The sequence below is a fragment of the Chroicocephalus ridibundus genome, chromosome 14 (genome assembly GCF_963924245.1).
Source record: "Chroicocephalus ridibundus chromosome 14, bChrRid1.1, whole genome shotgun sequence".
Classification (NCBI taxonomy): domain Eukaryota; kingdom Metazoa; phylum Chordata; class Aves; order Charadriiformes; family Laridae; genus Chroicocephalus; species Chroicocephalus ridibundus.
Genome location: NC_086297.1, coordinates 8744938 through 8759735, shown reverse-complemented (window position 1 = coordinate 8759735; position 14798 = coordinate 8744938). Strand labels below are relative to the sequence as shown.

General features: G+C 58.2%; 1 protein-coding gene across 1 annotated transcript; it reads right to left on the bottom strand.

The window, feature by feature from the left end:
- Positions 1-9293: 9293 nt before the first annotated feature.
- GALR2 (galanin receptor 2) lies at positions 9294-12237 on the bottom strand. The gene is made up of 2 exons (XM_063352252.1): positions 11800-12237; positions 9294-10074 (listed from the first exon to the last, which is right to left on the bottom strand). The coding sequence occupies exons 1-2, from the start codon at positions 12138-12140 to the stop codon at positions 9294-9296; spliced, it is 1122 nt and encodes a 373-aa protein (XP_063208322.1). The 5' UTR covers positions 12141-12237.
- Positions 12238-14798: the final 2561 nt, after the last annotated feature.

Here is a 14798-nt window from a genome sequence, read left to right as displayed (position 1 = left end):
GGGATCTTGTGTTTGCACGTCTTCAGGCCTGGGTATAAACGTTCATGCTCTGATGCACAGCAGACGTGGTGAGTGTGTACGTTGTGGGTACTGTCCTTCTGTTCAGGCCAGGAGGCTGTAAGCTCCAAATGGTGCTGCCTGCTTCCCTGATGGGTTTTGGGAATCTCAGTTCTGTAGGATCTCAAAGGATTTTCCCATTGTTACTCTTAACCGTCACTTAGTTCAGTGATGGGGTGAGATGACGATTCTGGGGTAGGTTGGTGCCTGGCAGGCCTGCAGCCTCATGATGTGCAGGGGATGTTTTACCCCACAGCTTCATGAGCTATCCCAGTAGCACTTCTCTGTCCTCCGTGAGGCCGCAGTAGAAAGGGTGATGGCAGACTGGAGCAGTGAGAACCAGAGGGAGCTCCGTGGCATCCCGACTGGTTGCTGCTCCCTTGACCGGAGGCAGGTTATGTGTAGAGGTGTTGCCATATTGATTTCTGCAGAGCGCCTTCTGTCCATCCCTATTTTAGTTTGTCTTGTTAAATCTGATGTTTCTCTCGCCTGCAAGCAGCCAGGTCAGTTTGCTTCACTTAACCTGTGAGAAACAAGCGCTACTTTCCTGCGAGCCCAGGAGTGATGCTGCCAGGCTTTGCTATGGGAGCTGGACTCGCCATCTTTGCACTGAGGTTTTCAGAGCTTTGCAGCACGTACGTGTTTCTGTGGTCTCTGGCCAGGCACCTCCTTCTCCCACCTCACTCACTCCTGCTGCTCGCCCTACTTTATGTGGTCTTGTCCATTGTTTGCCCATGGTAACACTTGAAATATAGGGTTTCCATAGAGCTAGGGGAGCTCACAATAGCTGCTACTTTACAATTTGGAGCAAATCCATTATACACCCAAGCGCGTGTTTACAGGAGTGAATGTACGCTGGTGTCTCATTAACCCAGTAGTGGAAGAGCTGTTGTGTCGCAGTCTGGGGCTCTGCAAATAGCACGGGGAGGTAGAGAGGACAAGGCAGACTCAGCATGAAATGGGGAGTGGGAACAGATGGCAGAAAGGTAGGGCTGTGGTTTAACCCTTCTGCTGCTGTGCATCCACCATGCCCTTTCTTCCCAGCAGGAGCGAACGCTCTGGGTGGTGAGTGTCAGGGCTACGAGGTGGGCTGTTCCTGCGGAGAAGTCAGGGTTGCACATCCTGGGAAGGGTGTCACTGGATAAGACAGGCCAAGTGGCAAAGGGCAGAGAGGTGACAACCCATCTCACCCCATGTCACATGGCAGGTGGATGTTAGAGCCTGGAGGAGAAGGCAGGTCCTGCTGTGGCAGACCCAGCCACCTGCCTGGGCTGCTCCCTCTGCAGACAGCTGTGCTTCAGGTAGCTCCTGGCCTAAAACCCTCACCTCCTCTTCCTCAGTCTGGACCGGAGCGTGGTCTGAAATGCTACCTGCACTCAGTCACATAGAAGACATCTGAAAAAAAGCAGCGGATTTGACAGGCTGGGTGACTGTGTGGGTTCAAATCACAGAATCAGAGAATTGCTGAGGTTGGAAGGGACCTTTAAGATTATCGAGTCCAACCTTTAACCTACCCTGACAAAAGCCACTTCTAAACCATGTCCCTAAGTACCACATCTGCCCTTTTTTTAAACACCTCCAGGGATGGTGAATCCACCACCTCCCTGGGCAGCCTATTCCAATGTTTAGTAACCCTTTCAGTGGGAAAAAATGTTTCCTAATATCCAATCTAAACCTCCCCGACATAACTTGAACCCGTTCCCTCTCGTCCTATCACTTGTCACCAGGGAGAAGAGGTCAGCCCCCATCTCTCCACACCCTCCTTTCAGGTAGCTGTAGAGGGTGATAAGGTCTCCCCTCAGCCTCCTCTTCTCCAGGCTAAACAACCCCAGCTCCCTCAGTCGTTCCTCAAATCGCGATCACGCCTGCCTGCCTGCTTTTCCTGTGTCTGGCTGTGCAAGCTCACAGTACCGACCCGAGCGCCCTCCCGCAGCGACCTTCCCTCCTGCTTTCAGATCGCAAGTACTTGAGGAAACCTGTGACTTCAGTGTAGCCATTGTTTTCCTCTCGAAGGCTGGCAGGCGCCGGACAGAGTGTTTTCAGGCATAAGCAAAGTGCTGCTGGCTTGCGTTACGTGTGGTGTCGAGCCTCCTGGATACGCACGCTGACGTTCACCAGAAGGAGCTGCGTTCCATCTTTCTGGCTCTGTTTCTGACGCAGCAGGGGTCTGGTCTGAATTTCTTTCTCCAGGAGAGCGGGTGGAATTCATTGATGTGCTCAGGCTGAGGCTGTAAAACATGTTTTATTGCAGCTGATCCCAGGGTGAGGAGATTCACCTGGAGTGGCTGCAGGCAGAGCTGGGAGGGGGGAGCTTTGCCTGCAGCCTTTCTGGAGCATCCGAGTGTTGGTGTGGGAGCTGGTATCCTCCCTCTGCTCATGGTGAGAGTCCAAAGAACATGTATGAGATCCCTTAGGGTCTGGGATGCGACCATATCACCTTCTCTGGAGACTTCGGGAATGCCTCCGCATGGCCTACACTGGGCTTTGCTGCCAGCCTGTTCCCCCAGGGAAAGCTGTACCAGTCTGGGGCTGGCGAGGAGCTGGTCCAGCACAGCTCAGAGGTGGGGAGACGCAGTCAGAGAACGAGATGCAGGATGTCCTGCTCCCTCCTTGTCTCTCCGTTACCAGCACCAGAAGTTGGCTGGGTTGTTTTCTACCCCAGGGGCGCCCTGGCCACGTCTGGAGGAAGGAAGAGGAGAGGACAGAGCTAGGAGAGCCTGGCTTGGTGGCAGCCATGCAGTGAGGAGGAGCTGGAGGTGGTGAGTTCCTGGGGTGGCTTCTGATGCTCCTGGGTGTATGGCTCTTAGGTGGGAGACCAAGACCCTCGTTTTCCTTGAGCTAAAGGGAAAGTGGAGCCACCTGGTCCCCCCTTTCCTAAATCCAGCTTCTCACTTGTCCTGGTCCTAACCCTTCCCACACCGCCTGCCTCTGCCCTGCACAGGGAATGAGCGTGGGGAGGTGGACAGGCTCCTGGCCCTGCCGAGAAGCTGCTGTGGTGGCCAGACCTGCTCTGGGAGCAGCAACACGCTTCGGCCAGAGCCACCCCTTCCCTGGGGGGGAGGGGGGGGAGCCGCTCGCCCCCTCCGGGCTGACCTCAAGTGTCCGAGTGGCATCCAATGCTGCGCAGCACTGAGGAATGGCTCTGCATGCTCCTTGGCTTTTTATGGTAAGGAATGTCTTTGCAACATGTTAATTAAGAGCGATCGTGGCAGCCTGCACCGTCCCCGACACTCTCACAGCCGAGCACTTCACACCCCCTGCGAAGAGCCGAGCTCGGAGCCGTCAGCGATGCTCAGACCATGGACCCCAGCTGGGGCTGAGCCCCCTCTGCCTCCCCCTTTGCCTCCTCCGAGGCTCCTGCGGGGTTTAACGCCCTCCCCTTGCCTCCCGTTCTGCTCTGGCTGCCCGTGGATCCCCCGAGGATGGGGACAGGCCGGGGGACGTGTCTCTGATTCCCAGGGTTTTGGGGCTGGAGCCTCATTTGTCTCTGCTTTTGCTGCCGTGGGGCCAGGCGAGGGGGATGCACCCAGGGTCTGGGTGTGCGCCCTGCTCTCGTGGTGTCCTTGGCACTGACTGTTCTTTTGGGGCAGCAAAAGGGGTTTGTCAAACCCTGCTGGGACGGGGACCGGCTCCGGGGTCCCTGCAGCCACCCAGGGCTGCGGTTTGCAGCGGGGAGCCATGCACGGGAGAGATGAGGGTGGGGGGGCTCAAAAGCCTCAGCTCCCCCTGGCCTTGGCTGCCCCGTCAGACTGGGGAGCAAATTTGGCAGAGTTAAGGGTTTGAAAACAAAACAAAACCACCACCCGAAAACAACTTCAACCCCAGCGATAAATCCACAGGCTGGAAAGCTCACACCCACCTGAGTTAGTGTGAGCCCCTCGTCTCCCTGACACCCTTGGGCTCGATGGGAGCTGGGTTTAGCCTGTTCATTTTCCACTTCCAGTTGAATCTGCTTTTATTAAACTTTAACTGGAACATGGGGACTCGCAGTGGTGTTCGTTTAAGATAAAACCTCCCAAGGGGACAGACCGGGAGCCCGTCCCCCCTCAGCCGTGAGGGCGCTGAGCGGTGGCAGGTCACGATGCTCTTGTTTTTTCCAGCTGGGCCTGATACGCTCCGTTGTTTGGGGAAAAGTCGCTTTTGTGTCGGCAGCAAAACCTTGTGCTTGCCCTCGAAGGGCACAGGTTGGGCAGGAGGGCGATGGTTTCACCCTCAGGTGAGCGAGGGGCAGTTGCAGATAAGCTGGAGGGGTGCTTTTTCCCGCCCCCCCCCCCCTTTATTTCTGTACAATCCTGTAAATGGCGCAACGATCCGGCAGCTGGCCCAGACTTGCCTCTCGCTGCCTGCGTACAAGCAAATATGAATCGATGGGTGAGGATCCGTAAGATGAGGAGGGCAGCTTGGATGTGTCACCCCGCAGAGACCCGCGACAGCCTGAATCCTGCGGTCTAATACCAGACAGAGCCTTGCCGCTCCTGTGCGAGGGTGAGAGCAGCCGTGGTGTGTGTCGGAGGGGATCTGGGGGTGCTGGAGGCAGGAGGGAGGGGCAGCCTCCCAGCTAGGTGCTGTGCAAATCCTGCCCCAGCCCCCTGTCGGCCTCCGGGCTCTTGCTGCTCAACAGTGGCCACAAACGAGCTGGTGTTGGCCGTGCCCACGGCCTGGGGAGAGGGGACGCGGTAATGCTCTGGGCTGGGAGCTGAGTTAGGGGTGTCCTGGGATGTGTCCTCAAAGCAGTCGTGGGGTGGTTGGGCAGCTCTGGAGCAGTCTTACAGCAGAGCAGGGCTCGGCTGGCGGCAGCTTTGCTTCCAAACCCCTTCCTCTGCACATCAGTTTTCTGCCGTCCCCAGTCGGTGGATCTCGCTGAGCCCCAGCGCGAGCAGCACGTGGGAAACATCTTATCTGTGGTGGAGGGCAGCGATGTCCTCCCCAGCTCTGTCTTATGGACCATCTTGGGGTTTCACTCCCTGGGGACGTGTTGTATCCCCAGGGCACAGCTCCCTCCTCCGTGGGCTCAGTCCCTGCCCGTGTTGGCGCCCGCCTGGCACTTGCCAGCACGAGGGAGCTGGGCAGCCATGAGTCGCTGAAGTGGATTTTTTTGAGGGGGCGGCTGTGTTGAATGTAATTAGCAAATACGCTGGAAGTCTCTGCAAAATCACAATGTTTGTGATGCTTAAAAAAAATTTTTTTTTTTTTTTGCTGGGCTTTTTTACACATACATACACGCACACGTGCGTTGATTCTGTGTGTTCGACTGCAGCATCCGGGCGCTGCTTTTGTGTCTCTCCAGCTGAAGACTGTTCCCAAGCCTCTCCTTTGGGGGACCAGCTCCGCCAAGCTTTGGCGAAGGCTTTACTTCATTAACACTTTGCTTCCCTCTCGTTTTACCCTCTCACCTTGCCTTGGGAAGGTGCTGGCAGGCCATGGGACGTGGTGGTGGACGCGCGGCTGGCGTGCTCAGGAGGGTGCTGGGGGCTGGGTGTCCCCTGGGGTGCTGCAGGGGATGTCATTTAGGGCAGGAGGCACCATGGGCAGGCTGTCGAGTAGGTTCTAGTTTGTCCTTGCAAGAAGTTATTTGTCTTTTGCGCCTTCTCCCAGTGTCGGACGCGGGTGACAGACGGGCTGTGGGATGCTCCAGCCGTGTTGTACCTGCAGCAGTCGGCAGCGTGTTGGCAAAGCTGGTCCTGTGCCCCACAGCCTGCCCCCCCTCCCCCGGGCCCTGGGATTTGCAAAAACCTACCCCTTTTCCCATTGATTCTCTTGTATTATTGCTGTTTATTCCTGAACCTGTTTCTCCCGGGGCTGAACGTGAGCGTCGCGGTGGGGTGAGAGCACCCGCGTACCAGGGCTCTGCTCGCAGTGCTGGTGTTACGGCGGTGTTGGGTCTGCTAAAAAAAGAGCCAAAGCCGCAAAATGAGCAGCCGCCTGTGGCAAAGCCGAGCTGAGGGGGAGCAGCGATGTTCTTGCACAACGTGCGTGGTTTTGATGAGCTGTTTTGAAGAGGTGACCCGTCCCCTTTTCTCCTCTGGCTGATAGTCACGGCTCTAAGCTGCTAATGCTATTTTGAGCCTCCTTTCCCAGGCAATGGCAAAATACCCAGAAAACAAACTGAGTTTACAAAATCCACGGTAACTTAGCACTTTTCTCCTGCTGGTTGTTGTGAGCCTGCTTTTGCCGGGGTGGGACTGTGGGATTCGCTGCTTGTGCAGCTGGAGTGTGTCACCCAAGATCGGCCCCATCGGAGCTATTGATCGGAGTCATCTCCCTCTTCTTCGGTTGGTTTGTGGTGGTGGCCACAACGCTGCTGTTGCAGGATCCGAAGTGGCTGAGAGAAGTGAGTCCCCAGAGACCCCGCTTTGCTGCTCAGACTCATCTCCCAGCCTGGGGACAGTTTGGCACTGGGGGTTTGAGAGGTTGGTGGCCACGCTGTGGCCTGGGCTTTTCCCGTGGCTGGCTCAGAGGTGGCACAAGGAGCCTCCCTGGGGCTGGGCGAGGAGTTTTGGGCAGAGCTGACTCCCCTCTGCCTGGCAGGGTGCTGCACGCTGGGTCACAGCGGGCATCGCAGCCCCAGTACAGCCCTGGGGGTTTGCTCCTCCTCTCGGGTCCTTCCCCCCGACACCCCAGCGCTCGCCCCACTGTGAGAAGAGATACCCAGGTACCACCCCAGCTCCTTCCCCCCACTCCCAGGGCTCGCTCTGGGTGGGTTTTGAGCCCCTCGCCCAGGGCACGATGTGTGGATTGGGGTTTGCCGGCTGGCTTGTACATCTGTGAGCTGGTTATTTTTATTTTCTTGTGAAAGCTATAAAAAGATGAACTTAGAAGTGACTCCTGTCCTTTCTGGGAACTCAGCCCTGCGTGAAGGGGAACAACCTGGGCTTGGAAGCGAGCGCGGGCTCCGTGGGGCTTCCCGCGGTGCGGCCCCTGCGATGCCCTGCAGCATCTCGGGCAGAGATCCGCGGGTGCAGCCGGGTGTGATGAGAAAACGGGTCTCGGGCGGGGGGCAAGAAGGAGAAAAGCAGGGTCGGTGTCTCCTCTGTGATGGCACGAAGGGCCAGGGGACACTGAAGCCCAGCCGTGCCAGCACAGGGAGCCTTAAGCAGCTCAGGGGGTGGTGGAACGTCTCCATCCCCAAGGCGAGGTGATAACCAGGAGAGGGGGGTTGAACCCCTCCGTGTGGGGGGGATCCATTGGCGCCAGATCCCATGGCTCTCTCCAAGAAGAGGTGGATGCGGACAGGAGGAAAATAAGGCTTTTAGCTGCGTTTGTGTGGCTCATTCACCGTTTTCCCTGGCTGGGAAGGGGTGAGCAGGGGAGATAAATGCAAATATAAGTAATGGAGCTGTTTATATGCTCGCTCGCTGTGACTTATGCCGTGAGCAGGCCTAGACTAAATATAATGGTTATTGATATGAGGCAGTGGCTGATTTATGGCCCTCTGCGTGGGGACAGGAAGATCTGGTTATAATAACAGTCAGCAGGGGAAAACAAATGTTTGACAGCCAAAAGCTCCCTGGGAAGAAAAGCCAAGGGCTGGGGAGGGGTGGAGGATGGCGCAGCGGGGAGCAGTGTGGCCCCGAGACCCGGCCGGGGTCCCAGATGGAAATAGCCTCCTGCATCACATCCCCGTCCTGCCATGGGGATGTCGCAAGGAGGGGGAGGGAGATCTGTGCAGACAGATTTATACCCTCTGTACTGGCAATTTTATAGAGGTCTGATCTTCACAGGTGCTTGGTGCCATCGGGGCACAGCGCTGGGCATCGCAGGGATGCTCAGCACAGCCTGTCCCAGCCCCTTTACGCTTTCATCACCTCCTCTGGCTGTGCTCTGCCACCACATCTTCAAAAAAGTTAATTGATCCTATTCCAGGGATGCTTTTCTGGTACGGAAAATGATGGGTCTTTAAGTCAAGCCCTCGGCTGCTGGTGGTCGCAGGGCTCAGCTGCCCGTGGAGCCTTTGTGGTGGTAAAAGTGGGGGACACACGGGTCACGTCAGCCTCTGGTGTGCAGGTACGGCTGCATTAAGGGGAGCACAGCGCCGTTCTTTGTGCTGCGGTGGTTCCCCCTCGATGGACGTGCTCGGATGTAACCGGCATCCTCCACCCCTCCACTGCCCGCAGCTTCCCTCGGGCCAGCGGGTCCCACCCCCCTTCCAGCACCCACCTCTCCTCCGCTGCGGACCACGGGGCGTCTCAAGGGAGCAGGACACGGGATGTGGGATGGGGAATTTTATTGTGGCTTCTACGGCTGGCTGGGGTCCCCCGGCCCTCCGGCCTCACACCGCGGCCGCAGGAAAGCAGTGCCAGCGCTCCGCTTCGCTCTTCTCCGCCAGCGCCTCACCTGGGCAGAGGTGCTGAGCTGTGCCCAAGCTGTCTGAAAGCATTAACATCCTCCCCCAGTGCTGACCCGCTGATGTCCCCCTCCGCTTCCCCTGGCAGCGTCACCTCTCCCGCAGGGCCATGGCAGTGCTCCCCTGGCAAACAGCCTCCCTCCCCGCTGGTCCTTGGAGACCTCCAGATGCTCTGTGGAGCCTCGCACGCACTGAAATGGCAGGGATGAGCCGTGGTCAGCAGCACGGAGCGGTGCCCCGTGTCCTGCCCAGTCCCGTACTGTGGGCTACAGGACTCAGCTTGGCTACAGATGCTGCTTCCAGCTGTGCTCTGCCCTGGAGAAACCTCCCACGAGCCCCAAGGAGACAGGAGAGCCCAGCCAGCACCGGCTGCTCCAGGAAGGTTTGTCTCTTGATATCTATGCTTCTCTCCTAGATTTTTCTACCTGAGCCAGGTTTGTGCCCCTGTGGCTCTGGCCAACATTGCCGTGGGATGCAGCTGAAATGGGATACAAATGAACCAAGTCTTCCCAAACATCCCTAAAAGCACACCCTGCTGACTCCAGCCAGCCGCTGTGTTGGTTGGAGGGACCAGAGCGTTCAGTAGCTCCAGGCGTAGATGCAACAGGGTGTAAGTCCGTCTGTGACAGAGGCACAGGTGATTACACATGAGAGTTGATTTGCAAGTTTGATCCCTCAGCAAGTGCTCAGTGGAAGCAAAATCCTGCCCTTGGGATCCTTGGTCGGTCGCTTGGCTGAGTCCAGCAGCAGCAGCACTTCAACAGTTATGATAGCTGGGTGCATTGGAATGAAAAAGGATACAATTTAACGCATTTTAACCCAAAACATAGCCCATCCCCAGGCCTGCGATGCTGCGGGAGACTGCAAAGCGGTGGGGTGGGAAGGAGCTCTGCTAGGTGACGTTGAAGGTGATGAAGGAGCCATCTGCTTTCTGCTGATGTTCCACCAGCTCTGCCTCCCCCCAGGGCTGGGCCGGGACCTTGCAGTGGCCAGAGGAGTGGCCAGGCAGGGCTTCGCTGATGTGGGTCACCTCGCTGAGCTCCGCATCCAGCGTACTGACGGTGTTCATCACTTGGGCCACGTGCACCTTGTTGGCTGCCTTCTTGTACAAGAGGCAGTTAAAGATCTTCTTGAAGCCCTTGCGGAAGTGTTTGGAGACCAGGGCGTAGACGATGGGGTTCACGCAGGAGTTGGCATAGGAGAGGAGATGCGAGAGGATGCGGAGCACGTATGTGACATGATTGAGGGGGAAGTACCCGAACCAGACGCAGAGGATGACCAGGTGATGGGGCAGCCAACAAAGGCAGAACAGGATGGCTACAATGATGATCATCCTGGTGACTTTCCGCTTGGCCTTCTTGGACTCTGACATGTCTTGGAGAGGGTCCACGGACCTCCACAGGTAGCGAATAGTGCGCACATAAGTGAGGCTCAGGATCAGCACTGGGATGATGTAGCTGAAGATGAAGGTGCAGATGTCCATGACCTTGCGCTGGGAGATCTCCCAGATGGGGTGGCAGACGGTCAGGTTGGCCAACTGGAACTCTTGGTAGTAGCTGAGGTAAGGGCTCGAGAAGATGAAGGAAAGCCCCCAGATGAAGCAGATGGCTGTGAGGGCGTTCCTGGGCGTCCTCAGCTCTCTCGAGTGCAGGGGGTATCGTATGGCCAAATACCTGCATGGGAAAGAGTTGGGGGTGTTCAGCCTGGAGAAAAGAAGGCTCCGGGGAGACCTTAGAGCCCCTTCCAGTCCCTAAAGGGGCTACAGGAAAGATGGAGAGGGATTTTTTTACAATGACGTGTAGCAATAGGATGAGGGGTAATGGCTTCAAACCAGAACAGGGGAGATTTACATTGGATACCAGGAAGAAATTCTCTCCTGTGAGGGTGGTGAGCCCCTGGCCCAGGTTGCCCAGAGAAGCTGTGGCTGCCCCATCCCTGGAGGGGTTCAAGGCCAGGCTGGACAGGGCTTGGAGCAACCTGGGCTGGTGGGAGGTGTCCCTGCCCAGGGCAGGGGGTGGCACTGAGTGATCGTTAAGGTCCCTTCCACCCCCAACCATTCCATGACAGGGAGAGGGACACGACTGCAGTCCTGGGGAGGGTGCAGGGAGCTGCTCGGGGAGCAGATTGGAGAAAGAGTGACATTGGTGATGGATTTGAGACTTCCAGAGCCAATTAGTCCCACAACTGATTCCCTGCTGCTTCTGAGGATCCTCTTCCCCCAACCCTGTCCCGTCACCCCCTCTGCTCCCAGCAGTGCCTGTGGGGAAGACAGGGATGGTCCTGTTCTGTCCCTCTCCCTAATCCAGCAGATCCTCACTTGATCATCAATGTCTGGCACAAGCGACAGTGAGTATATGAAGGCAGGGGCAAGTCCCCAGGATCCCTAAACACCATGTTTCTCACACTGGCACATGTGAAAGTATGTCACCCGTTTTCAGTTCTGCCATTAAGCTAATTCCTTAATTACACCCAGCTCTGGGGACCCATGCAAGCCCCTGCTTGCTAGACCCCTCTGTTCCCCCCATCTCTGTGGGATGCAGGAGGAGAGGCAGCCCCTGGGTCTGGTTTAGCTCCTGGGGGGCTGGAGGCGGGGGGGCTGTCCTGGGGGCAGTGCGGTGCCATGCCGGAATGGCAGGATCCATCCAGCTCTGCTCTGGGGCTGCCGCGGCTCTTCCCAGGGGACTTTCATAAGGAATTTTCACACCCCAGCGCCCCAGGGTTTCCAGCACTGAGCAGGGCGGCACCAGGAGCTCCCTGGAGCCTCTCGCTTGCTGCGGGTTAATAACTCACCAGGGGCTGAGCGAGCAGGGGCTAAAGCACAGGCAGGAGCAACAGCCTGCCTGTTACAGAGCTTCCCCCCTCAAACCCACCCTGGGCCAGTCCCTGGGACAAGGGGCAGCACTGGGAGAGAAGAAAGGGGCTTTTTGCTGATAAAAGGGGAGGGTGGGAAAAGCAGCGTCCCAGCTCAAACACCCTCGTGTCGTCTCCTCCTCAAGGTTTGCTTGCTTTGCCGTGGGCTGTTGGGTGGGCAGGGGGTCTCTCCACGCATCCCAAGAAGAGCCAGGGCTGCGCAGGGACCCAGCTTTACTTCTCTCTGGTTTTCTATCCCCCCTTCACCTGCCAGAGCATGAGCATAAACCCCAGTCCTACAGCTTTAGGGTCTGAAAGCCTCCTCTAGCTGGACAGTGGGGCCGGGGTCCCAATCCAACTCTGCTGGACACCGTCCTCGGTGGTCACATTTCCTTGCACACGTGAACTGGGAAATGCTCCTGGATTCCCCCGCGAGTCCTGGGAGGTCACAGCAATCAGGGCTTGGCTCCAGGGGATTCTGTCCCCTCTCCTGCCCCAGGGATCATCCACAGAAGGGTCCAGGGAGCCACCCCCATTCCCTTTCCTACCTGTCGAGGGAGACGGTGGCCAGGGTGAAGCTGCTGGCGTACATGGTGAGGTAGATGAAGAAGTGGACGGCCTTGCACATGAAGGGCCCGAACACCCAGCCCTCCAGGGTGTAGATGGTGGCTTGGAAGGGGACGCAGAAGAGGATGAAGCAGAGGTCGGCCACCCCCAGGTTGAGGATGAAGAGGTTGGTGGTGTTCTTCACCTGCCCGTTGCGCAGCAGCACGGCCAGGACCAGGCAGTTGCCCACCGTGCCCACGAGGAAGATGAGGAGGTACACCAGTGGGATGATGACTGACTCGGGCTGCCAGCCCGTCTCGGAGCCTGTCGCCGAGCCGTTCATGGCCGGGAGCGCACGGAGGGTGCAGCGGGGCTGGACAGGGGGGAGCGTGCGTGGAGAATGCACCGGGGAGGCACGCGCGGAGGGTGCGCGGGAAAAGTGGGGGGGTCACGGGGAGCGTAGCGAGGGGTATAGCAGGGATTGCGTGGGAAAAGGGGTGCAGGGAGAGCTCAGCAGGGATGCACGGGAACGGGGGTGCACGGAGAGCACAGGGGGGAGCGCAGGAGGGATGCAATGGAAAACGGGGGTGCACGGGAAAAGGGGTGCACGGAGATTGTGCAGGGGGACCCTCCGGGGCGCAGGGAGAACCGGCCGGGGTTACACCGGGCACGCAGGGAGGGATGCAGGGGAGCCCTGGGGGTGCGGGGTGGCGGGGGGGGGGGGGGGATGCTCGGGAGCCGGGCGCCCTTCACCTCCTGCGGGTCGGCTGGGAGCCCGCTCGGTGCGACTCCGGCGGCGCGGCTCGGCGCTCTCCCTCCTGCCGGCGGAGCCCGGGGGGGGGGCTCCGGCGCGGCGGCTCCCGCCCGGCCCCGCACATCGCGCCCCCAGCCCGCTCCGCCACCGCCCCGGGGAGGGAGAGAGAACCCGGCCCGCCCCCGCTCCCCGCCGGGATAACTGAGGGATGATGGCTGCAGGACTTGCCCACCCCTCCCGGGCACAGGGGGCTCGGGCTGGGGCCGGTTTGCTCCACGGGGGAGCAAAACGTCCCTCTGTGCCGCGACCCCCCCGGAAGAGGCTGGAGTGCCCGGGCTGGGCACCCCAAAGGGAGCTGGACACCTAAAAGGGGGTGTCCGGGTGGTTTTCCTTATTGCTCCCCCAACCCGCGCAGCGGTCACGAGGAGAGGGCTCGTCTAACCCCAAGGGCTGCAGGGTGTATTTTTTCACAAACGGGGTCCTCTCGGACGGGAAATGTGTCCAAATTGTCCAGCACGCAGCCAAATCCTTGCACCAAAGCACCCCAGAGGTGAGGTCAGTTTGCAGGAGAATCTTTATTTCTCCCCTGGGGTGGGGGATCACGGTAATTCGCTGCAGCAAGAACAAATCTTTTTCACATCTCTCTTTTTTTTCCTGCCTGAAAAATTGCTCGTTTTGTTCCTTCAGAGCCTTCACAGACCGAAGTCTCGGGACTGGATGGTGCAATCAGCTCTCCAAGGGCACTTTATCTGGCCCCAAGGCTGCCTCACTTTGTTCCTGTAGAGAGAGAAATATTTAATGCATCAATTACTCCTATAACTAACCCACTCCGCAGCTTCTCAGTTGTCTTAATGGACATTCAGATCTAAGCCTGCCGGCAGTGCTGGGAGGTCAGGGGACAGTCGCAGCCTTGTGACACTGCCACCACAGGACACGGAACCCTTTTCACCCTCAGCAGCCCCCAACCAGCCCCACCAAACGGGCTCCTGATCACCTACGCAGAGGAGGTACGTGGGGAAATGAATACACCGCTTTGGTGTGAGGATGCTCTGTTCCTGAGGATGTCTCCCAGGGAAAAGCAGGCAATCAGGAGCAGCACAGAGGAAAGCTGCCCATCCCGCAGGGCACAAAGAGGTGCTGAGACACAGCAGTACAGCTCTGCCTTCCTCTCCTGATCCCAGACTGGCCACGTGCCCTCGAGGAGTCACCCCTGCCCTCGGCGAGGGCTGCATCGGATCCCCAGCTGCAGTGTGGATGTTGTAAGGCAGATGGGGGGAAGCCCAGCTGCAGGGTGTTTTTACTCTTCGGGAGCTGCCCCAGCTCCCTGTGCCCTCAGACACCCACAGCAGGGCACTGGCAGTTGGTTTTATGGACACTGGTCGTGCCTTTGGTCTCCCTTGAGCTGCGGCCAGCTCACAGAGAGGCCAGGTCTACCCTCACGCTGCAGTGAGGCTATTAAAAAACACAAAGAAAACCACCCAGTTTCTTCCTAAACGCTGGGGTAACTCGCAACCCGCAGTATTGCATGCAAAGATCAATAGCAGGATCCCCCATCTAGAAACCGCAAAATAAAATGGCCTGAGACATAAACGGGTTATTTGGGCAGGATCTGGCCTCCAAGGGTGGACAAATGCAAAAGGCATGGTGTAAGGCTACCAACCCTCACAGGCTTCAGGGGCTGGTGGCACAGGGATGGTCCATGCGTGGTGTGAGTCTCTGGAGCGGGGTAACCCTCAGTGGATTTATTGTCCGCAGCTCTCCCCGCCACACCAAAGGCAGCTCAGACCCACCACCTCACTGCAAGGCTCCCACCAGAGGCTCTGCCGGATGCCATGTTACAGGTTTGTGTTGTCCTCCTCTCCCTCTGCCCTGGGGAGGAGGAGAGCCAGCCCTTTAGCAGGAATCCACGCACCCAGCCAGCAGCTGACAGTTTTATCCTCCCACTTACAGAGTCCAGAGGAGCAGCAAAGCTTCGTGCCAGCGTACGAGGAAGGTGGCATGGCAGAAACGTGCCCCTGCTGAACCTGGCGGCCGTTCCGCTGCTGGAGCGGGTCCCTTGGTGTGCGACATGCACGTGTTTGTGTTGGGGCATCTGAACGCGGGTGCTGCAGTGCCAGCCTCATCCAAGCCTGTCTGAACCACCAGGGCCACGAGAGAGGAGCAGTCGCTGGTGTAAAACATGCTTCGATTGCCATGTCTCTGCTTGGATTGAGCATCGTCCTGAAACGCAGTTTGGTTTCGATAGGG